The 25,780-nt window shown below is 36.0% G+C and overlaps 1 protein-coding gene across 4 annotated transcripts in view; it reads right to left on the minus strand.

The window, feature by feature from the left end:
• Positions 1 to 25,780, minus strand: part of RPGRIP1L (RPGRIP1 like) — a 97,670-nt gene that overhangs the window by 40,858 nt on the left and 31,032 nt on the right. For all 4 annotated transcript variants that reach the window (XR_011499041.1, XM_070500578.1, XM_070500580.1 and 1 more), the window contains 10 exons: positions 23,269 to 23,408; positions 18,195 to 18,301; positions 17,914 to 17,964; positions 17,057 to 17,236; positions 16,420 to 16,537; positions 12,383 to 12,835; positions 9,319 to 9,458; positions 6,006 to 6,384; positions 2,770 to 2,960; positions 2,564 to 2,647 (listed from right to left, as the gene is read on the minus strand). Coding sequence is in view for 3 of the 4 variants with exons in the window: in XM_070500578.1 (XP_070356679.1) it covers positions 2,564 to 2,647; positions 2,770 to 2,960; positions 6,006 to 6,384; positions 9,319 to 9,458; positions 12,383 to 12,835; positions 16,420 to 16,537; positions 17,057 to 17,236; positions 17,914 to 17,964; positions 18,195 to 18,301; positions 23,269 to 23,408 (1,843 nt within the window). In the remaining variant the exon portion in view is untranslated. The remainder of the gene's footprint in view (positions 1 to 2,563; positions 2,648 to 2,769; positions 2,961 to 6,005; positions 6,385 to 9,318; positions 9,459 to 12,382; positions 12,836 to 16,419; positions 16,538 to 17,056; positions 17,237 to 17,913; positions 17,965 to 18,194; positions 18,302 to 23,268; positions 23,409 to 25,780) is intronic.

Raw genomic sequence — 25,780 nt, forward strand, 5'->3', positions numbered from 1 at the left:
AAACGTGTGTATATTTCCATGGGAAAAAATATGAAAGGAAATTCACCAAAATTCTGTCTGATATATAGATTTGGGGAAATTTTTTTTACTATTTTTATTTTTGTTTATTTGTATTTTCTAATATTTCTATGATGATTATACATTACGCATGTAATCTAAAAAACTGTATATGCTAGGGGCCAGCCCCGTGGCATAGTGGTTCAGTTCAGTTCAGTGTGCTCTGTTTTGGTGGTTTGGGTTCATGGGTTTGGATCCCAGGTGCAGACCTACACCACTCATCAGCCATGCTGTGGTGGCGATCCACATACAAAAAAGAGGAAGACTGGCACAGATGTTAGCTCAGGGCTAACATTCTTCAAGCAAAAAAAGAAGATGGGCAATGGATGTTAGCTCAGGGCAAATCTTTCTCAGCAAGAAAATGAAAAAAAATTGTATATGCTAAAATAGGCATGTACTTTCTATGATCAACATTATCTTTTTATTGTATCAAATGTCAATTTATAGCCAACCATTTATTCAGGGTTTATAAACTGATGTTTATTTTTAAAATAGTTTATCACTTTTGCTATTTTAAAAGTAAACATGTCCAATATAGAAAATGTGAAAGATAAACACGAAAATATAAAAGACATTAATAAAAATCCATATTCCCATTACCCAATGATAATATCTGTTAATAATTAGTTAGACTTCTCTTTCTTTATAATTACTTTTTAATGCAAATAAAAAACTTTTTTGGTTACACAGTAGTAATTATAAGTGGCATATATCCCGTTACATAAAAAAAAAAACAGTGTAACAAAATTTTCTTGTGATATGAAACTCTGGGTAAACATAATTTTTTCTTTTTTTGGAGGAAGATTAGCCCTGAGCTAACATCTGCTGCCAGTCCTCCCTTTTTTTCTTTTGCTGAAGAAGACTGGCTCTGAGCTGACATCCATACCCATCTTTCTCTATTTTATATGTGGGATGCCTACCACAGCACGGCTTGCCAAGCAGTGCCATGTCCGCACCTGGGATCCGAACCGGCGAACCCTGGGCCGCGAAGTGGAATGTGCGCACTTAAGTGCTGCGCCACTGGGCTGGCCCCTGCATAAACATAATTTTTAATGACAACATAATATTACAATGCGCGCATGTATCATGATTTAATGAACCATTGCACTAACACTGGACATTTAACTAGCTCATGATTTTTAGCTATTATGACTAACACTGCAACAAACACCTCTATTTATATGTCTTTTTTATATTAAGGATCATTTACTTAGGAATCAGGTTACCTGTATTTGAATCCTAGATCTAACACTTTGACCTTGAGCAAGTTACTTAACCTCTGTAAACATTACTTCCTTTATCTTTAAATGGAATAATTCTAATATGGACAACATAAGGTTGTTGTGAGGATTAAATGAGTTTAATGGATATAAAGCATTTAGTTCAGTGCCTGGCAGATAATAAGCACTTAATAAATGCTAGCTATAAAACACTGCCTGAATAATTATTCAATTTATTTATTTAGCACATACAGATTAAATGTTTTGTATATGCCAGGTATTATTTTAAGCCCTGGGGAGAAAGAATATTTTGATTTGGGTGATGGGTATACAGGGCTGTACATATGTAAAAATTCATTGAGCTGTGCGCATAAGATCTGTGTCCTTTACTGTACAGAAGTTAATCTCAATTACAAAGTAAATATTTTCTTTAAATGTCCGTGAGAGATGATGGTGACTTGAGCGGTGACAGTGGAGATGATGAGAATTCAGGATATACTGTGAAAGTACAGCTGAAGGATCTTGCGGATGAACCGAATTGTGGGATGTGAGAAACAAGAGTCAAGGGGAGGCCTCCAGAATTTCACAGCTGCACAGCTGTGTAAATGATTATGGTATTTACTGAGAATGGGAAACAACGAAGACAGAAAAATATTGGAAGAGGGTTGGCGAAACCAGGTTTGCTTTTAGACGTAGGTTTAGATTCCTATTAGAAACCAGACAGCACATGAAATAAGCAGTAAGAAAATAAATATGGAATCTGGCAGTAAGATCAAGACTGAAGATTATAAATATGGAAGTGTCAGCATATAGATGCTTTTTAAAACTATGGGATGGGCTGGGATCTCCTAGTGAAGATAAAGACTGAGAAGGGGTCTAGGTCTGGAGTTTGACTGCTGAGGCATTTCAGCGTTCAGAGATGTGGTCCGGGAGAGTGAGAAGAAGAACCGGTCAAGTTAGAGGAGAACTAGGAAGGCACGGGATCCAAGAGACCAAGAGAAAAAGCAGCAAGTATTCCACTGTGTCAAAAGTTCCTGGGAGATTCCAGTGGGCACTGAGTATTGACTGCTTGGGGCAAAGTGAAAGTCATGGTGAATTTAGCAAGAGTGAGCACATTGAACACTCTTACACAGTGCCAAGTGACAAAGCTGACATTTTAAAGAGAAAAGAAGTATTTTATTCATCTGTTTCTATTTAAATCAGGTAGGGTATACTATACCTCTATCATTTATTTCAAATATTTGTTACGGGGAAAAAAATCACTATTTTGAGTGTTTACTACTTACAGAAGGCTGATGTGGTGTGACATCCACAAAAGATACCTTCTTTTCTACAGGTGTTAAACGTTGTCTTGGTTTAGGTGTTGGTGCCTAAGATAAACCAGTACATCAGAGTGAGTATAGTGAACATATATTTTAGATAAACTTTAGCTATGTTTTCTTTTTTTGACTGTTTCTTAAGTTTTATAGGAAATTCAGTCACTGTTACTCACTACAATTAACGTGCTAACAGAGGATGCTGGAGGCAGTCTTTGAACAGCTTCTGACTCTGCTTTCAGTATGAAATTTCCTAAGTCTTCAGTTGTTATGGATCCACTTGGGGGAAGGTAAGCAAATTTCCATTTCAATATAACATGGATGGTTCCTGCAGGATGCTTTTTATGATCTGTTAACTCAAAAATTCCTGTCAAATTACGAAAATAATTGTAATTACTGCTAGGGTGAAGTTTATGACCATAAGAATTAAAGAAGAGCAAAGAGAACTACCCACAACTTTAAAAATAATTTAGGCTTTTACTCACAACTCAAGTGACTTAGAGACTAAAATAAAGACAAGAGGATCTATGATAGGTTCATCTCTCAAGTAGACTGCTTTCAGAAGTCAAAGCATCAAAGATAAAACTGATTCAAAGATGAGAAAATTAACTTATAAATATTTTAATTCACTGAAATTAAATTCAGAGATTATTCAGAATTCTTAGCCTTCCTCTAACTATCTGGGTTACAGCTCAAATATTGATCTTCATTTTGATTTGAATATTCTTGCAAAAGACTTGTCTATATAGAAAAATATATTAAAAGTTCAAAATTTAAAGTAATTTATATATCTAAAGAAGTCTTTACTATATAACTCTATTATAATTTTAAATATGTTTTGCTGGGATTTGTTAAATTACTCTAGATTAATAGTAGCATACCAAAAAAGGTCCATAAAATAAACAAACTACCCAAAACATACAGCAATAATAAACAGTATTATCTAGCTGAATCTGTAATATTGTCCCAAATTTTAATTTTGACACTAGATTTTTCAGTATGCAAAATCCCTCACTTGAAGAAAACAAACCCATATTATAAGCATAACTTTTATTTAGGGGTATCCTTTACTTGGTCCTCAAGTGTTTGACACTTCTTTTAATGGTTTGGCTGGGGAAAAAAACAAAACAAGACAAGGCTAGACTTTATGTAGAAAAAAGTATATAGGAGGAATATGGAGAGGTGATAAAATTCTATTATAGGCACAGGTGGGACTTCCAGATTGGCTGAATGAAGAGCTGAATAAACCCTTTCCAGGAAAAGCAATGATAAAACTGGACAAAATGATGAAAAATAACCATTTAAGGACTTTGGAAATTGATCAAAGGTGTACAACAAATTGAGAAGCATTATTCAAAAGAATCTACTGAACCTCAGTAAGAACAGCAGGAGTTAGAACAGACCCTAGTAAGCTACTTGTCCCTGGCTGAACATGAGAACAGCAGACTGCCTAGGCCTACTTTGAATGCATTACCCAAGCCATCAACTCAAGGTGTTTAATCATAACCTTTGACCACGCATTGGCTGACCATGAAACTATGGTGACTCAGGCTTAAAATTAAAACAAGAATAAAACAAACAAAAAATTAGCAGAGACATCAGTGGCTACAGTGAGGGGAAAAGATCACAGAATTAGTCCAGGTAAGTCACCAAACAAAGAGAAATAGCAACAGTAACCATCACATGGAGTGGGAGAGGGCTGGAATACAATATAGAATCCTAAATATCCAATTTTAAACAAACAAACAAACAAACCCCATAAGACATGTACAGAAACAGGAGAATGTGCTGCATACACAAGAAAAAAGCCATCAATAGAGTTTCTGATGGTGTACAGATGATAGACTTAACAGACAAAGACCTCAGAGCAGCTATTATAAACATATTCAAAGAATGAAAAGAAACCACGTTTAAAAATTAAATAAAAGTGTGATGACAATGACTTATAAAACACAGACTATAACAAAGAGATAGAAATTGTAAAAAAGAAAACTAAATAGAAACTCTGGAGTTGAAAAGCACAATTACTAAAATGAAAAAATTCGATTGAGGAGTTCAGTAGGAAATTTGAGCTGGGAAAAGAATGAATCAATGAACTTGAAGATTGATCAAGAGAGATTATTCAATCTGAAGAAGAAAAACGAAAAAAAAAAAAAAGACCCTGCAGCCTCAGAGACCCATGGAACACTATTAAGCACACGAACATATGTGAAAAGGAAGTCTAAGAGAGGGAAGAAATAAAGGGCAGAAAAAATAATTGAAGAAATAATGGCAGAAAATTTCCCAAATTTGGTGCCTAACAGTATCCTACACATAAAGAAGCTCAACAAATTCTACACAGGGTAAGCACAAAGGGATCCACACCCAGACACATCATAGTTGAAAGCCAAAAAAAAAAAGGGAAAATCTTGTAAACAGCATGAAGCACAAGGGAAGCGTAAGAAGATGAACAGCTGACTTCTCATCAGAAACAATGGATGCCAGAAATCAGCTGTCTGATGTACTCAAAGTATTACAAGAAAAAAACAACTGACAACCAAGTATATTATATCCAGCAAGACTATCCTTCAGAAAATAAAAGCTATGTAAAGACAGTCCCAGATAACAATGACTAAGTGAATTCATTCCCAGCAGATCTGACTTACAAGAGATATTAAAGGAAGTTCTTCAAGCTGAAAGGAAGTGACACCAGATGATAACTACAAATCAACACAAGGGGATAGAGACCAGCAAGATTAATTACATAGGTAATTATAAAAGACAGTAAAAATAAGTTTTCCTCATTTCTTCTCTCAACCAATTTAAAAGAAGGTTGCATAAAACAATTGTAAAATTATATTGTTGGACTTATATGAAGAAAAAAATATGACAATAATAGCATAAAAGAGGGAGAAGACATGGAGTAATCCCAAGTAAGGAAATGACACCAGGTAGTAACTGAAATACATATGAAGAAATAAAGAATTCCAGAAATGGCAAATACATAAGTTAATATAAAAGCCTCCTATAATTATATATATTCTCCCTTTTAACTTCTTTAAAGGACATAAGCTTATTTAAAGCAATAATTATAACATTGTATTTTTGGGTTTATAACATATATAGGCATACAAATATATGACATTAATAGCACAAAGGAGGGGGGAGGGAATGGAATTACATTGCAACAGATTTCCTAAATTTCACTGGAGTTGTTAGTATTAATTTTAAGTAGATTGTGGTAAGTTAAGATGCATATTATAATCCCTGGAACAACTACTAAGAAAATAACTAAAAAAACATAATATTAAAGGTCCAAAGTTTACAATTATCCGACAAGGTTAAGACTAGTTATAAAAAGATCATATCCATAATAATGAGGTATAATTTAGGCTTGTTTTTACAATTTCATAGATTCAAGAAACAGGCTTACCTGAAATACACCTGTCATGTGCCAATGAAATCAGAGGTACGTTGACTTTTCCTATGTAAATATTCTCCTGGGTATCACTATCATCAAACACATAAAAACTCAGAGACTCTGATTTAAGGTATCGATCCAAATCCATATTCATCGGCACTGGGAAACACATATGATCATCAAACTGTGGATCATTGCTACTGGGAATGATGGCTGTATCATGGTCTGCAAAATCAAAAAACTTGTACACAACATATGGGTGTGGCTGAAGGTGCCTTGCTCGGGCCTGCAGGTGGTTGCAGCATCTTATTGTAACATGAAGTTCATTTAAGTTGCCATCTGTGGAATCAGTAGAACTGAGCTGAGCAGTTTTGGGTGCTTGCTGACTTAACTGGAAAAATATACATATTTATATTATAGCAATAATACAATGAAAAGATAAACAACAGTTGCTAACCCTCAAACAAAAGTTTTGTACATGGACAAAAAGCTGTATATTTTCAATTCATAGTGAATTTTTCAGTAAAAGACTTTTGATTCTTATTCAAAACCAATATTCCCTAGAACATCTGTGAACAGATGCTATTAGCAACAAACATAGAAGAATGAGCAATGCTCTTAAAACCAAATAAACCAAGAAAAAAGTTAATCTTATGCTCTTTAATTCTATTTAGTATTAATGAGTAAATTTTGCAGATAGGTCCAAAGACAAATGTCCTCTAGTTCACAAGTTTATTAAGAGCTAATCCTTCAACCATTCGAGCTATTCTGACCATATGCCATTCTTAAGTGAGAATCCAGTGAATTTGATGGGGCCCACTCATAGAGATGATTTTGTTATAGTTGGGTTGGCCCTCATCCTCAACCAATGGGGTCCGGGGAAACAGATACCTGAGGCCAAGATTAGCCAGTATATCAAAATCCAGCGGTTATGAGAATAAGAGAACAGAGTCAGAGATAAACCTCGGAGGGGATAAAAAGCTAGGACTGAGAGAACATTTCAGAAGAGAGATGAGCAAAAGGAGTTAGTAGGCAGAGCTAGAAGCTACTCTATGGACCCCTTTGGAACTATTTACTCAGGTAGCCAGTGCACAAATATTTTAGCAAACAATTGCACTGACTAACTGTTAAGCCCACCACAGCTGAAGCAATCTGGGACAAAGAAATGTTAGTGTTTCAGTGCCCTGCTTAGTTTTGTGTTGGAGTTATTCTCTACCTTTCACAAAGGGACCCCTCTTTCACTGCATTTCTGAACTTGGATTGAGCATCTGGAACCTGTGACTCTGGAGAAGTTTACTGGAGAAGGAAAAATAGAGCCATAGTCATAATCTCCTTAGTGGAGACATCTGGTGGTGTGGGGAGGGGAAATGTCAGAAGGGAATAACGATACTGCTTTCCCAGGGCTCATTTGCATCCAGCTATGGAAGGCTGAGTGGAATGATTTGCAAAATAACCCCTCTGCTTCTCCCTGCAAGTACACCCATAAAAGCTAAAATTCCAATGGCAAACAACTCATTCAAGCCACACACCAGGAGTCTAAAAATCTTTAAACTCCGAAACTAAATAAATAATCTAGTCTATTTCTAATTCTCTTTTCCATAACAGCATTTCCCAAAGTGTATTCTGAAAAATACTAGTCTAGAAAGATGATTTCTGGGAAACAGGTGTCACTCTTTCTCAGTGTGGAAATCTATTAGTCACGGTTCTTTAGTTGAAAGTTACAGAAACTAAGCCCATGTAGCAAATACAACCAAAAAGAGACTTTGATATAAGGCTACAGGTTTATTTCATGGAACTGTATAGCAGAAATGTAGTTGGGCCTTAGGAAGGTAATGAGACTGGAAAATCATCAGAATTTACTCTCTATCTAGTTTCCATTTCTCTCTATATTGCTTGCTCACTCTTCTCTCTCCAGACCCATTTTCTTTCCTTTGCTGGTTAACATGGTAGAAGATGGCTGCCCCACGGCTCCCAAATTTACATGTTCCAGGTATGTAAAAGTTCTGCTTTCTCTTGATCTCAGAAAGCAGAATCTGATTGGGTCAACTGTGGTCAGGTGGATAGTCCTGAATCGTTAATTAACTGGGTGGAGAGTGGGAGAGGACAGGATCCCGGAACACACAGCTGGCCACTGGGGGCCCAGCCCCGTGGATTGGGAATGAGGGGAGTTCCAAATGAAAAAAGATACTTATGACTTGAGCAGACATTCCAAAATATTTCTACCATCCTCTATCCCTCTGTTACTCAACACAAGCGCATACTTTCTGCTTCCTCTTGAGGTTCATGTTATACGTGGGAAGTCCTAAAGTCAAGGATCCTATTTAACTTTGCTCAGTTCAGTGCTTTCTGCATTTATTGGATCATGGAATTCTTTTGGAAATATGGTCATTAAGACTGCATGAAACACAGTTTGGGAAATGCTGCTCTGAGGAATTACATTTAAACTTCCAGTTCTTGGTAAGAGAATATTCATTTTGTATTCTACTTCACACTTCAGAAATCTAACATGAGGAAACGGTTGGAAAGAAGGACACTAACAGCTACTTATTTCCTTAAAGTAGAAACTGTAACAAAAGTCACTTGATGGGGCTGGCCCCGTGGCCAAGTGGTTAAGTTCGTGTGCTCCGCTGCAGGCGGCCCAGTGTTTCGTTGGTTCGAATCCTGGGCGCAGACATGGCACTGCTCATTGAGCCACGCTGAGGCGGCATCCCACATGCCACAACTAGAATGACCCACAACGAAGAATATACAACTATGTACTAGGGAGCTTTGGGGAGAAAAAGGAAAAAAATAAAATCTTTAAAAAAAAAAAGTCACGATGTGTGATAACAGCATTGCAATCCATCTTTCAGAAGCATCTCAGGTAGCACAAGGAAGTTCCTTTGAGGTGATGGAACAATTCTGTATTTTGATTGTGGCGGTAGTTACGTGACTACATACACATGAAAAAACTGCACAGAACTCCTCCTCCTCCTCCTCATATACACACAAACACACAATGAGTGTGTGTAAAAATTGCTAAAATCCGAGTAAGCCTGCAGTTTAGTTAGTAGTACTGTACCAATGTACCAATGTCAATTTCCTGGGTTTGACATTGTACCACAGATACGTAAGATGTTACAGTTGGGAGAAGCTGGGTGAAGGGTACCCAGGACCTCTCTGTACTATTTTTGCTACTTCCTGTAAGTCTATGATTATTTCAAAATAAAATGTTAAAAAAAGTCACTTGACGGCTGTGAAAGAAAATATCAGTTTAAAGCATGACATACAAAGAAATAGTATAAAATTTGTGTCATAAAAGGGTCTTAAAGTTAAACAAGCTTACCCCTGGCCCCTTAAAATTTGATGTTATATATCCCAAAGCCTTTGCCCGTTCTCGATAAAGTCGAATAGCTTGATCCATGGGAACTCTTAATCGGAACCAGTATTCCACTGTGCCAAAATTTGGGATGTCTCCTTTAGTTCCTATAAACCAATACATAACTCACTGTTAAAAGAGTCCCATAAATCAAAATATATACCTGTAAAAAATACATCAATGGTCTTATGCATTAAAACTATAAATTTTATACTGAGTAAAATAATATATGACTTACACAAATGATGTGTGATTGGCAAATAACAGAGACGAGGAAAATAAAGTTACTTCTGCAAGTCTGAGTTTCAGCTTATGTTCAATATTATTAACGAATTATGTCACACTATGGTTGAGATATTCCAGTTTACACCATTTCAAGCATTCCAAAATATAGAAAAGTCTAAACATTGAATCAAATACTTTACAGATTTTGATGCTCTAGTACTTTGTTTTTAACAAGTTGCACTCAATGCGGTCTGACAGATACAATATAAAACCTCAGAACTATAAGTATGATATTCCACATTATAATTCAGCTTTCAAGAAACCTTTGGCACCTTCCCATTTCTCTACTGCGCCACAAGTACAGGGAAAGAGGCCACAGCTCTGCCACATATCTATCGTACATAACAGACCCTTGTCTGATGTTCGCTCTGCACACCTTAGGACTCCTTTCAACTCAGGCAGCTCTTCATCTCCCTTCCTCTGTGAAGACTTCCTGCACGGCTCTCGGGGGACTTAACAGCTCTATGCTTCCTTCAGAAAGGAAGAATATGTCCTCATTAGAGCACTGACTGCTTTGGCAACTTGCAGTTCACCAATCTATTTCTCCACCACACTGTGGGTTTCTTGAGAGCAAGGGCCATGGCTTCTACTGATATCTTCCTACCAGAGGGACTAGTACGTAATGGGTACTCAATGTTTGTTGAATAGAGGACATTCTATACATAAACTTTCCTGAACATACCATATTATTAGGAATATTACCCCATTCTCTCCTATGTCATCAATTTCTAAAGATTTTATTTTTTTCATTTTTCCTTTTTCTCCCCAAAGCCCCCAGTACATAGTTGTATATATTTTAGTTCTGGGTCCTTCTAGTTGTGGCATGTGGGACACTGCCTTAGCATGGCCTGACCAGCAGTGCCATGTCCGCACCCAGGATCCGAACCAGCAAAGCCCTGGGCCGCCGAAGCAGTGTGTGACTTAGAACTTAACCACTTGGCCATGGGGTCAGCCCCAATGTCATCAATTTCTTCCTCACTAATGGATCATTCTCATCAACATACAAACATGACTCAAATATGCCATCACTAAAAAAAGTCCTAAAAGAAGAATATTGACACAACACACATTTGCTTGTGTATGCATAAAATTTCTTTGGAAGAATTTGTAGCATTTGATGAGGGGACCCAGGGTAGGTGGGAGACAGGGGTGGAAGACAGACATCTTATGGTATAAACTTTTGTGCCTTTTTGATTTTCAAATCATGTAACTCTATTACCTATGCAATCAACCACTCAACCCATAAAATAAAATCCCTCCCCAGAACCTAAGTCACCCTCCTTCCTTCTTAAAGGTTTCTTCACTTGGCCTCTAGGATGCTGTATACTCTTGGTGTGTCTCCCACCTCACTGCCCACTCAGTTTCCTTTGCTCTTCCTCTTCTTCCTGAACTCTAAATTTTGGAGTTCCCAAGGCTCAGTCCTTGGCCACATTCTCTTCTTTATGTACATTCACTCTCTATGTGATATTATTTAGGCTCAAGGCTTAGAATATATTCTGTGTACTAATAACTCCCACTTTTCTATCTCTATCCCTGACCTTCAGACTAGTGTACCCAACTGCTTACGTGACATCTCTACTTGGCTGTCTAATAGGCTGGTCAATCTTAACTTGTTCAAACAGAATTCCTGCTTTTCTTCCTTACCTTTTCCAGGTCTATCTCAATAAATGGCCTCACCGTTCCCCTAGTTGCTCACGCTAGAAATCCTTGCCTCCTCTATTTCCCTCATTATCCTACATTCAATTGATAAGCAAGTCTTAGAGGAAGAGTTAATCAAATATACAGTGAATATAACCACTTCTTATCACTACTTTCATTACCATCTTAATCCAAGTCACCATGATCCTTCTATAGATTAATGCAATAGACTGATCATGGTCCTATTTCCCCTCTTGGCCCCTACAGACTATTCTTCCCACAGCCCCCAGGGTGATTTCTCTTAAACCTATGGGTGATCATGTCACTTCCCTCCTCAAAACTCTCCAAAGACTTTCATCACTCAGAGAAAAAAAAAAAATCCCTACTCCCCAGAACCTACACGGTTCTGGAGTATGATCTGGTCCCTCCCTACTGCTTTGACCTCATCTCTGCTCTAGCCACTGGCCTTCTTGCTCGTCCTCCACCTGTCAAGTTCATTCCTCCCTCAGGCCTTTGTACTTGCTGTTTCCTCTGCCTGGAACATTCTTCCCCTGGATCCTGGTATGGATTTTTATTCAGGTCTTTACAATTGTCAACCCTCAGGGAAGCCCTTATCGGAATTAGCAACTTTCCACCTCTCTCTTTACTCTCTTGCTCTGATCATTTTTTCATATCTGACGAGATACATATCTGTTTTATGGCCTGTCTTCCGCTCTAGAAGGTAAGCTACATGAGGGCAGGGGCTTTGTTGGTCTTATTTACCACTGACCACTGTATTCCCAGTGCCTAGTAACAGTGATAACATGGTAAGTTCTTAAAAAAATATTTGATGAATGTACTACAATGAAAGTTTGATCAAACAATGGTAGTAATATGGTAAATAAACATTTGCACTTATAAGCTTTTAAAAAATTAATAGCCATTGTACTGACATCATCAATGACACTTAGCATAGTCCAATCAACTGTGGGCAGCTAAATCAGAGAATGCTGTCCTTACCCTAAAGGAATCTTGAATCTGTAAGAGAAGATACTAATGTGGAACACTATATTAATACATAAACCAAATTAGTGTTTGAAACATCCAAAGCTTATACGACTGTACTTACCAACCAAATTTGCTGTGCAAAATATTCGACCACTTTTTTCCAGAATTTCATGGAATCTCAATTGACATGCTGCAATTGTTTCATAATCTGTGCTGTAAGCTTGGTGCACCTCAAGAGTGATAGTATTCTTCTGAATATAATGTAAGAATAGGTCATTAACATGAACAAGATATTGAGAAGTAAAGTTATATTCTGGGTGAAGGCCTTGCACTATGGGAGTTGTCTGTAGTTCAAAATCATAGAAAGCATAGGTACAGAAAGTGGCAGGCTCTTTATCTCCAGATGCTTGTAAAACTTCAGAAGAAAAGGTTACTTTGTTGACATGGATTTCAAATAGGTTTTCACCTCGTTCTAAGTGAACAGTTTCATCAAATTCATCAACTGAGTCATCTGGCATGATTTCTGGTTTAAATTTGTACTGCTTGGTGCCATAGGCAATATCCTTTAATTGGGCTGCAAGAGAAAACACACAGGTTAGAGATTTTTAAATACTGACGTATGAAGATACAGACTGGCTTTTGAAGTGATAGGAAGTCTGAGTGTTTTTGGTGAAGAGTCTCCATCTTAAATTCTATGACTACGTGTTTTTCTGTAAATAATACGGTATTATAAAGAAATTCATCATCTTTTTTGAAATCACTTATTAACAATGAAATTACAACTTTAGTTGTAATACAGGTTATATCAAGAAAAAGAAAAAAGAAAAAAAAGGCCTTTGAAAAGCTGAGGTAAATTGTTTGGATTCCACCTGCTCCTCTGCCTCTGCTCTATTATCGTCTCTCCTACAAAATTAATTTCTCTTTCCAATTGCTCCTTCCCATCAGCTTAGTAAAATACGTACTTTTCTACTTGTGGGGGTGGTGCATATGTTTATTATCTCAATTATGGTGATGGTTTCATAGGTGTATACACAGGCCAAAACTCACCAAACTGTACAATTTAAACATGTGCAGGTTAAATTTATGTTAATTATACTCTCTAAAGCTGCTTTTAAAAATGACATCTCTTTCTAGATACACGTCTTCCCCACGTTACATCCAAATTTCTAGAAAAAGTAATGTATACTTGTATCTCCAACTCCTCATCTAACAGACAATCTTCAAATTCCTGCAAACAGCATGTGCCTTACTTTTCTCGTAAAACTACCACCAATAACCAATTAATTGCTAGATTGAATGGCCTTTGGTCCTCGTGTTACCTGATTTCTTTGCTTCATTGACACTGTTGACCACTTTCTCTCTGGTGAACTTCTGTCCTACTGTGGCTTCCATGTCATCATCTGCCCTGTTTCTCCTCCTGCCTCTCTTCTCATTCTTTAAGGGTTTCTGCTTTTCTGCTAGTTTGCTAGAGTGCTGTTTTTATCCTTTTCTTAGTCTATATATTCTCATGGATAATCTCATCCCCTTTTATGACTTCTGCTATTATCAATATGCTGAAGACTCTCATATTTCTATTTCTAATTCAGATTTCTTTCCTGAATTCCAGACCCACAAATCCAATGGCTTGCTGAGCCCTCTAGCTAGACATCCCCTAGGCATATCAAACTCAATATATCCAAAATAGAATGCATCATATTCTCTTCTAGTTATTTCTGTACTTTGATTCTCAGTGGTGGTGTTAGCATTCATCCAGGTGCTCAAACTAGATACTACAGAGTCATCCTAGTTTCCTCTTTTTCTTTTACTCTCCCCACATCTGTAGGGGCACTACTGTTCAACACTATTTCCTAAGTCTTTATCAACTTTGTCCCTGTCCTCTCTATCTCCACTGATGCTACCTTACTTACACTCCCAGTGTTTACTACTAGATTACCGTCAAACCCAAACTGCTTCCTTCCATCAAATCTTACTCATTCTTCCCAAGACCTATAGCATGATCTCCAAAATGCAGCTCTGGGTGTACTATTCCCCACCTTAAAAATTTCTTAGTGGTTTTCTAGGTTAACAAGGTTCAAACTCTTCAGGGTGGCAAAGAGGGCCTTCATCATTTGTGTCTTTCCAGCCTTATCTCCAGGTTCTCCCCTCCCTTTACTAATCCTGAGTTCCAGTTAGATGGATCCCCATGCAGTTTCTCGAACTAATGCAGTCCTTCACATTTATGGCATTTTTACTTGCCTCATCTATTGCCTGCCACGCCTGTCCATTGCTGTTATTTAGTGGTAAATTCTGTCACTGTTAAAGACTCCAAACCTACTACTGTGTGGAGTCTTCTTGAATCTTCAGGTATAAATAGGCATTCTATCCCCAATCATTCTTGGCACCTTTCGCATTTTCCCAGCTTCACACTCTTTACAGTAAAGTGTAACTGTCTATTTTCTTCCTCACATCTCATGAGTTCCTTGAGGGTGATGCCTGAGCTTTTTCCTCTTTGTATTCTCACTGCCTAGTACTTTGTTTTGGATGCATTAGGAGCTTGACCATGTTTATGGAATAAATCAGTAAATTTAAGAGCAGATAAAATATATTGGTAAAGATTTAGTAAGACCTGAAAGGAATGAAAATCCCAAATTCCGTGACCTCTCTGTTATTCAGGAAAATTCCATTAAGCAAATTTTTATTGAGTACTACTTGAAATAACAGGTACACACTGCTCTTTGACTTTTGGAAAACCCTGTTCAGTTGGATAAAAATATTTACTGAGCCCTTTTACTTAGGGCAGTGGTTTTCAAAGTATGGTCTGAGAACCCCTGAGGGCCCCGGAAACTGTTTTGGAGGTCTGTGAGGTCAAAACTATTTTTAAAATAATACTAACAACCTATTTTCCTTTGTCATTCTTATTCTCTCACAAAGGTATAATGGAGTTTCCCAGAATCTATATGATGTGTGATACCAACAGACTGAATAAAGAAGCAGATATAAAAACCCAGCTGTTTTCTGTTAAGCCAGACACTAAAAAGATCTGCAAAAATGTTAAAAATTTTTAATAATTAAAAAATTTAAATGATTTAAAACAGTGCCACTCTTCTATTTTTTTTTTGGTATGGAAAATAGAGCTTTTTAAAAATAAAGACTATAACTTATGTTAACATACAATGGGTTTACTATTATTATTTTAGCCTGACTTAAAAGAAGTATTTTATAAATTTCTCACTTTCAGTTTTTAATATGATAAATATCATAAGTATAACTCATATAAGCAAAAGGCCTTTGGGATCCTCAGTAATTTTTAAGAGTGTAAAGTGACTGCCGGCACAGATCACTGAATTAAGCACTGTACGGCAGAGAAGAGAGACAAAGTGCTTGTTATTGTAGAACTTACAATATTGCAGTCACAGAGAATAGGCCAAACCCCAGCAGTGAAGGACACATTGTACAATCCCCAAACATATTTTTGGAGTACATCAGAGGAAAAGTGGTGAGTGCTAAGGTAGTGATTTTCAAAGTATAGTCTTGCACCTGTGTCTGAATTGCTTTGAGTTATTTCTAAATACACAGAATCATGGGCCCAGGATCTCTAGGGGTGGGACCCAGGAAGCCACATTTGAAACAAGTTCCCCAAGTGATTTTCACACATGCTTAAGTCTGAAAACCACTGCAAGGGCATTTCAAGTAGAGGCATGGCTAGGAGCAATGGGAGCCAGCCTCCAGGCATGGGTGTGTGCTGAGTCAGATTCTGAAGGCGGGAAGGGTTTATCTTGGAATCAGGGTGGAAAGGAGGTTCAGTGGAGCAGACAAAGGTACGGTGTAGGACTGAACAAGACGCATCCGACAAAGAGCAAACTGATTTTTTTGGCCGAGATGCGTAGCTTGCTGAGAAGACAAATTAGCAATGAGGTGGTAAGTCAAGTCTATGGTACTTTATGAAGTACTTTGAAATCTTGCCTGCAACACTGAATTTGAAAACCAGAGAGAATTACTAAAAATTCTTTAGTATAAAAGAATCAGATAAAAACAGCCTTTCTGGTAAATTATTATAGTTACGAATTGGGGAAAAAAGAGAGCAAAAAGAAATCATGAGTGTAGATTTGGATGACATTTTCAACTGTTATAAAACCCATTTGTCTAGTTACTGGAGACAAAAAACTGTGCACATTGTACCTTCTAGTTTCTGGATGCGTGCAGCCCTGACATCAAGAAGATGAACGTACTGTTCCACTTTGAGTTCATAATCTTGCTGCAAATTTTCCATCTTCTGGGTCACTGCCTCAACTTCCATCTAAAAAATAAGAGATAACAAGTTGAATACTTATGACTAGTTCCATATTCATTTTTTACAGCATTTCCTAGGGATACCAGGATCTGTAAACCATAGTTTCCTGACCTCAAATAGCTTACAGTTTAGGAAATAACGCTTGGCAATGTTCATAAATCAGAAATAAAATCAACAAAACTCTGGAATCCTTTTTATGCAGGGTTTTTCCCATTAGTTAAGGGCTAATATAACATGTGGTTGTGGCAGGACCTCAGGATACCTATAACCCATTTGCAAAATGTGCTAACACTAGTAAAGGTGAATTCATTGCCACTATTCTCTAAAACCAAGGACTTAAAAAAAAATTTACTTGTATTTAAACTATTTATTCTAACTAGCCAGTTACAAGGCTAAATTCCAGTCATGTGTTAACACATGATAGTAGATTGTAACAGACGATAACACATGATACTGCTTAGAAAAGTAAATCACCAGTAGACTATTATAGGAAACCTACTCTCCCGATTTAGTGTATTACATTACCTGATAATCTTTATTAATTTTATGTTGCATAATTAGCATGTTTCTTGTCTTTTCAAGTTCTTGTACTGTTTCTGCATGAGTTGCTTGCAGCTCTCTCATGGAACATTCTAGGTCTTTATTAATTGTATTGTCTACTTTCTCTAAAAAGGAAAGGTCTCCATTTTTTTGTGATTTTTGAGCCTAAAACAAAAACATGTTTTACTACTGAAACAAGAGTTTCTAAAATGTAATCATGTAAGTTAATACAGATACAGCAAGAAGCAATCATTAACTGAAAACAGATACAGTCCCATTTTCCACCAGGAATAAAGCAGTCCTGATATAGAAAATATTTTGGATAGACATTTGGAACAATTACAGAGAAATCAAAAAACAGTTTATTACTTCACGACATAAAAAGGAATCACATACATTTATTTCTATTTCTTCATTTGATTAAAATCTACACTGTGATGATCTAAAAGGAAAGAAATGCACTTTCTCATCTCTTCTTCTAAATAACAGAATATCCTAGAACTGGAAAATACCTCCTGTTAACATTTACAATTCAATAATTTATTTAAGATAATAGGGTGTACCCAGGTCTCTTAGGACAGAAAATTGTTGATTAGTTTTATAGTGAGGCATGTAAAAGTAAAATGTTTGTTAGACTGGGAGAAAGTGCTTTAAGTAGAGTTTTTGAGGTCTATTTTAATGTAATTTTGATGTCATTATGAAATATGTATATGCTGTAACTAAATGCTGACCACTTTCCTGAATAATTCATTCTCAAGTATAAGGGTTACAGATAAGGGTCATCATTATGCTGAAACAGTTATACGCAGACATGAAATTCATGGTGAACTTCAGAAAGTTACCTTTACAAGCAGGAGAGCTTCGCTCAATTCATCAGCATTAATATCACTCTCCTGCAAAAGAGAGAGCAAGTAAAAGCTCAAAATGAGGTATTAATGGAAAGTACCAGAGACATTCCAACTGTGCAGATTTTCCTCACGGAATAGAAGCTGCCTGACATCACGAATTAATAGACAAAGTAATATATTTGCATTCTTTTGCTTTATAGCATGGTGTTTTCTCTACACATAAAATATTTAGATAAAAACTTGGAGTTTAGTTCCTAAATAAGAAAATAGTTCACCTGGTTGTAAAATTTCATGCGATTTTTAAGTTCGTCGAGTTGTTGCTTTTGTTCCAGATACTGTAACCGGAGTTCTCTATTTTCTTGAATGAGTTTCTCATTTTGGTCTTAAAAACAAAGTCAACACAATTAGAAAAGTAACTGAGAATGAGGTATAAGAACACATTTTAATTAACTTAATTCCTGATACACACCAAGCTCGATCTACTATTGTTCTGGTCAGAGAGAAAACCGAGCTGGCACCTAGACAAAGGCAGCAGGGGAATGAGGAACAAATGAACACTATCATGTGTCTACCATATGATTCACTTGCTTATCGAAAACTTAAGACTTAGGTTCACAGTATTAATATAAGGAAATTGTGGCCTCTGGGACTTCAAAGGAACATTCTATCTAAAATACCTAAGAAAATATGTTTCTAAATCTATGATTTTTACTTACTTATTAAGGGTCCTGAAAGGCATGCAAGAAAAAATTTTTGTCTTTTAGTTTTTTAATTGACTTCCTTGAATTTTCTTTGCCCAATTTAGCATAAAGTCTTTTTATTAAAACAAGATCAACTTCCCTGGTAATAACTCTGAATCCATAATTTTAATCAATCACACTTTTAACAAATCTGTTAAGATAGGAGAAATGGGTTCTCAACCAGTGCATGGTAGGATCAATAGTAATTCATGTGTGTTCTTTATTCATTGAGTTCCTGCTATTAATTAGTAGGACATGGACTCACAGCTATTGTTAAGGAGGAGAGGTTACGTTTGCCTGGGCACTCATTTGCCATGATCCACAAACGGGCATAGGGCAGAGCTACAGAAGACTGTAAATCCATAAAGAGACTAATTTTTCACTCCCTGCAGTAAATATGCTTAACTAAAAAAAAAAAAGCATAACAGCTTGCTAACAAATCTATTCTTTAGTCTCCTGTTCTTAGCTGTACTCTTCACTAGAGTTCATTGTGATGGTCAAGTGTTCTCCTTTGTTGGCTCCCTGTGGACTCACTCTAAACCATGGCATCTAAGGTGTCTCCACTAATTTCATCCTACTCTCAAAGATTTATATTTATCATGAGTCTTCAATTCAAGTTGTATATATTTTTGTTTCCTTTTCTTAAAAAAAAGTAAATCAATACATTTGCCAAGAATTCTTTACATGAATATATTTGCACACTGACTGCATTTTATACAAAAATATGTTTCTAACTTTTATGATGCTTTGCGTTCCCAAGCTATAAATACTATATATAAGTAAAAAGTGTAAATTACACAGTTAAGAAGAAATGGAGTAAGTTTGGGTGCTTTTAATGTCACATATTTCCTGGCAAACCAAAAAGTAAAAACAAAAAAACTGTGGCCCTAGGGTATGCAGAGACGTTTTAATATCAAATACATAAACACTTTTAACTTATTGATGAAAGGTTAAAAGGTTACCCAAGAGTATAAATTGCTAATATTTAGTGAACTAAACGAAAGAATTTCCAAATGTGAACAATACTTGGAAATTTTGAAGGTAAAAGTCAAATACTTGTCTGTAACTAAAAATTAGGATTAATAATAAAGTCTTGAGATAAACTTGCTTTTTGGTTAAAGAGTAGAATAAGAATGTGGAATTCTTTATTTTATATTTGTTAGGTTAAACGACATCCAGATAGAATGATTAGGTAACAGAAAGTAAATATCGTCAGAAGGAAGTAAAACCAAAGGTCCCAAGGATGATATAAATTCCTTCTTTGGCCAAGAAAACTTTTAGGAATTTTGAGGGTGAGCTCAAGTGTAAAGGACATTACTGCTCCATCCTCATCCAGACATGGCGTATTTCGATTATTCTAACTCTGCTCTAGTTTTCCCATTCCTTCCACTTTTCAGAGCAGAGTCTTAAGAATGATATGCTAGTAGGTATAAATAAACTTACTCAAATGTTTCTTCCTTTACTGATTTTTGTTTCAACAACTATGTCTCCATTACACTGATATGTTTTTAAAACTAGGCTGTTATTAGTGGGAAAATAACTTATTAGTGGGAGAAGACATGACTGAATACCAGTAACTTTCTCCCTATTGAGTTTTACGTAGAATTATCTGCTATATTTTTCTTTTCTTAAACCGTTTATTGGGGACATAACTCCTGGGTCTGTAAAAAGTACAGAGACGCTATAGTTCAAAGAGGAAAGAGACTTGCTGAATAATAATATGAAAAATCAAAGCACCCTGTATAAGATGAAAAATAACCTCCTTACCTTATGGTTTGACAAAAAGCAGGGTAAGCTAAACAGCATTTTATTCAAATGAGATAACATTTCACTCTTTTAAAATTATGTTCTTCAAGCACACCATTAATAAGCAGAGTGCAGAGAACAATTCAACTAAACAATTTTCAGAGCTCCTTTGTGCTAATATCTTCAGCTGTGATCAATATAACCATATGCATTATGCTGAATTATGCATTTCAGCTAAAGATAGAAAGGAACTTTCAAAAGCAGGCCCTTAGACACATGCAGTTAATTTAAGCATTAACCAAATGCAAACTGCATTTACATATCCTTCCCCCACATATTCACACAATCTGAAACTAATTTGTACCTTGAATAAAGAGGTGAGTATTCTCTAAAAATAATTTGCCAGTTAGATGAATGACTACAAGAAGCCAGGGAAACATCTTCTGGCAAAGAACATTTGATACATGAAAAGGTAAATGTGTGAAGAGACTTCAAAGTAAAATTAAACAATTTCAAAATCTGTAATACCAAAAGGAACTATCTAAATATTAAAAGATTTCCTTAAATAGACAATTCCATTTTTTCTTTTTTGTTTAGTATTTCCCTGTAAAAAGTGGTTAAAGGCTGTGATATTTTTCTTATAATTTATTGTAACATTTTCACAAAGAAACAAAAACATAAATCATTAGACCTGTACATTTCAGGTATGCAAGCAAAAATAACTAAAGTAACAGTTGCATTAAAAAGAAAGATTCAGTTTGGGCAATTTTTCTTAAGAAAATAATTGGATAAATATGTAAAGATTTGTGTACAATGATGTTTATAATACTTAAAAACACTGAAGCTATTTAAAAATTCATCAATAGAAGATTGTTAAACACTCTATGGTACATTCTCACACTGGAAAACTATGACAGCCATTGTAAATGATGATGTGGATTTATATTCACACTCAAGGAAAAATTTCATAATATAGTAAATAAAAAACCACGTTATAAAACCACATGTATACATGTAGAAACAACTCTGGAAGAACATACATAAAAATATTAATAGTGATTATCTCGAGGGTTGTGGGATTGATTTTTTTCATCTACTGGAATTTTTTTTCAACATACATGAATTATTTTTATTATTCAAAAAATCCAGAAATACATAATAACCAGTAAAAAAGACGAGGAATAGACTAGCTGCATTAAAATAACCCAGCAATTGTAGTTTTAATAATTTAAAAGAACTCCAGAATTAATTCAACAACAATAAACAAATTTTTTAAAAAGACCACCAAGATTCTATCCTCTTAAGAAGAGTTTCTTTCCAAACACCAATTCAGATGTCTAAAGATAAGAGGTTTGGAATTCTTGCTATCTAGGGAAATACAGAAAGCACAGAAACAAGGAAGGTTTATTTCATTTCTCTTTTCTTTAGAATGAGCCATTTATATCCGTTTTTGGAAAAGAGAGAGGGAATATAGAGCACTTCCACTTCAGTGAACAGGAATTTATTGAGGAAGTATTAAACAAAGCACTCTGTTGGGTATTGAATACTGCACAGTGAAATCAGGCACTATGACTCTTTGAAATAAAAACTTTTAAATATCCACCCGGTGATAATCATGTCACCATTTTATTCTACTCTTCTAGAGTCCACCCTTGTAGAGAAAAATTCATAAATCATCTGTCATCAAATTTAATCACTTGGTGAATAAATATTGAACACATATTTCATTGAAATTAAGACTCCATTGATTATAAGATGTATTCCACTTTCAGACTTCTTAAAATGTGAAAAAAGGTCAGATCATAATTTTAAGATATCACTTACAAGATGCGTCTCAATCTCGAGATGTTAAAATGGGGAAAAAAATCTTTCTTATAGTAAATGAAGTTTCTTATAGCATTGTGATCTAAATCAATATATAGATTACTAGTTAGAATGTAATTTTTTAAAAAACTGAGTCTGCATTAAACTTTTAAACGTTCTCAATGCAACTGAACTGCAAATGTTCAAAAGGAGCAACCTTGTTATCACATCAGTTGGTTTATCTAGTGGATGAGTAAACAATACAACATGTGAAGCAAATATTTCCCTGGTTGTGCATTTGTGTGTATATGTATGTGTGTATAAGACAGCAAATCAGACATCTACTTTGATTCTAATTATTTTACTTCTAGGAGAGAAGAAGGGTGAGATCTGTGACTCACAATAGGAAACTTACTGATGATTATTATTCCAGCAGGGACATCGTGACAAGGCTTCCTGGTATTTAAGTTCACTGTCACAGAGTAGAATTAGACATCTTATTATCAGAGAGAACCTCCTTGTTCGACTTATCAAAAACAGCAAGCAACTACTTCCGCTACTCTGTCATCTTAAGCCGCTTTGTTTTTACTCCTACTGCACTTGCCATCACCTGACATATTACATATTTATTTAATTATTGTCAGTTTCTCCCTATTGAATTTATGTTGCATGAGGGCAAGTCCTTTGTTTTATTCACTGCTGTATCCCCAGAACTTAGAACAGTGCCTAGCACATACTGGTACTCAATAAACACTTGCTGACTACCGAATAAAGAAAGGCTCAAAATTTAGGAAAATTAAACAAATTAAAGACAATGTGAATAAGAGTAATTCTGAGAAGAAATAATTCCTTTGGCATATGTGATAGGCCGAATACAGGGAAATTCTGAGCAACCAATAAACTCATGAAAATGGGTGGCTGTGAATACAGGCTGTGTCCCCAGCCACAGCACGGTCCTGGCAAACAGGAGACACCACGGAAGTACTGACTGAGTCAGCGACCAACACCTGATCAATACAGAAGTCTGAAACGCATAAGTCAGTAAGCATTTTCTATGTACCTCTTTCAGTTTTTAATCTGTCAAGGATTTCGGTTTTGTCTGTTAAGTCAGATTTTAAGGCGGTCTCGAGCTGAGCAATCTGTACTCTCAGCTGCTGCTCCTTTAACTTCCACTGCTCTTCCTGGGCAGCACTGAAGGCACTGCAAAACACACGTGACACGCAAGGAAAGCTTGGAAATTAGCTTCACCCGAAAATAATAAAGAGAAAAGCTTTTAGTGGCACAGAGACCACTGTCATCATGTCTTAGGAATTAAGTAAACATATGCTGGTCTGCTGCTGTTGAAACCAAGGCGCCTTTCGCAGGCTGCGGTTAGGGAACATGAAAGAGTTTGTGGGATGAGCAAAGGAACTGGCCTTAATTTAGAGCTCTAAAGTCAGAAAAGTTGGCAGTGTGCAGCTTTTGTGGGACTAGTAAAGGAATTCAGATACTGTACATACTCCAGAGGAATCCACAATCCCAAACCTCAGCAATCGACATCGGACAAAACCACTCTCTCCCACATACAAACCCTCGTATTACAAGAAAAGGGACTCTCCACCTGATCTTTAATTCTAGAATCTGAAACTTTTAAAGAGTCTGTGATGATAACATATTCACAAAATGATAGCATTTTGAACTACAAGATGGCAGTTTGATATTAAGAAGTGGTGATAATGTGGTATTTGTCCTAAAAAACAAAGAGCAATTGGCTAAGAACATTTTACTTGTAACACACGATTGGGATGAAGACCCAATAAGACAACCCTGATAAAAATGACGAAGTAGAATTTTTATTCTGCAATAAAAGTGTAGCAGGTTAAACTATAGTTAAATTCTACCATGTCCCAGCATATTGGAAGAACCAGTTGAAAAATAACTAAAGGGTACGCAGAAGGTATACACTAAACGTTCATTTAGGCCAGCGACTGACAAATACTGGCCTAAACTAGACACTGGTGTTAGACCAGCTGCACGAACAACACTTAGGACATTTAAAAATGAAGATGCTGGGGCCCAGGAATTCGGAGTTTTATAAAGCTGTCCAGGTGACAGCCAGGTTTCAGAAAAGCTGATCTTGGTCTGTATTTCAGCAGAAAACTATCATCTGTGAAGCCTGATATGACTGAATAATTATCGCAGCTCTGACCCTTCTACTTATTTTAAACCCAGTAAATGAAACAAAAAGTTGTAAAATCTGGCTTTGTACTGATGATAAAGCAAATGGAAAAGAAACTTGTTACTGAAAATTGCCCTTAAGGCTGTTCCCAGTTAGTCCTGAGGTTAGTCCAAAAGAGAGACTTTTCTGGGAGGCATAGTTTCAAAAGAACAAAACTGTGTATTCATTTTACATTTTGAGTGTTTTTATTGTATTTAAAGTAACATGACCTTAAAAATAAATGGAATTCTAGAAGTTTCTCTAAATATGACATCTGTTTCTTCTATCAATGGTCTCATTTCACCAATATTTTAAATTAATTTTATCAAAAGTACAAATACCTAAATGGAATCCAAATAAAATATATACTTTAAATGCTAAAGTAAAAAATATTCCTTTATACTTTGATTTTTAGATAAAGAACAAATACAATTTCTGTGTCTGGTCAAATTATATATACCAAACACATACATATATACGCACGTGAGTGTGTATGTATGTGTTGCATGTGTCTTGTATTATTAAAAACATGTACTACCCGGAAAAAAATTAGCATGATGAAATAGGCACAACTATACATTCTATCAGATGCCAAAAATTAGAAACAGTAGTGTTCCAATAGTATTAGTACCAGCAAAGAGATCACCAACAGTTAATCTGGCAGAAACATCAGAAGCTGTATGTGTTTAAATTAAGAACAATTTAGCAGCCTGGTTTTTCCAAACCCACAAAATACTAGTGTAAATCAGCATAAGTCAATCTGAATTTAGTCCATGGCTATCTTCCCTCTAAATTTAGGATTACATTCCACTGGAGTTTCATGAGGAATTCCTTTTGAATTTACTGTATTCCTCTATGCTTGGAGCCATCTGTGTAACTATAAATGGTGAACCACATCTGGCTCCATTTTCTTTGTAAAGGCTGTGCACATGATTAAATCTGCATAGGAGAACAGTCTTTGAGAAAGTTTTATTCATGAAAATGTTTTTGTACATTGCCTACAGTGACAACTGAGGGGGGATCATAGTTGGTCTCTGCACACATTTCATTGTTACACAATGTCGCAGGAGTGATAAAATGTCAATCTGCAGTGGAAGGCTCACTGGTGCCTGTGGTCACTGGCACGTCCATTAGCAGTCATGGGTCAGTGTACTGTAAATACACACCCTTGATCAACAACATGATAAGACTGAAATAAGAGCTGAAGAATTCCTCTCCACCCTAAGGTCTTTTTTCTTACAGAAGAAATTCCATTTATTCCAACATTCAACGGTTTCCTAACGTTAAAGACAGGGAAGAATAAGCTCTAAATCATCCATAAAGAAATTCATAGGTACTTTAGGGAGGGCCTAATAGAAATGAAACACATACTTCC

This window comes from Equus asinus, chromosome 28 (assembly GCF_041296235.1).
Source record: "Equus asinus isolate D_3611 breed Donkey chromosome 28, EquAss-T2T_v2, whole genome shotgun sequence".
Classification (NCBI taxonomy): Eukaryota; Metazoa; Chordata; class Mammalia; order Perissodactyla; family Equidae; genus Equus; species Equus asinus.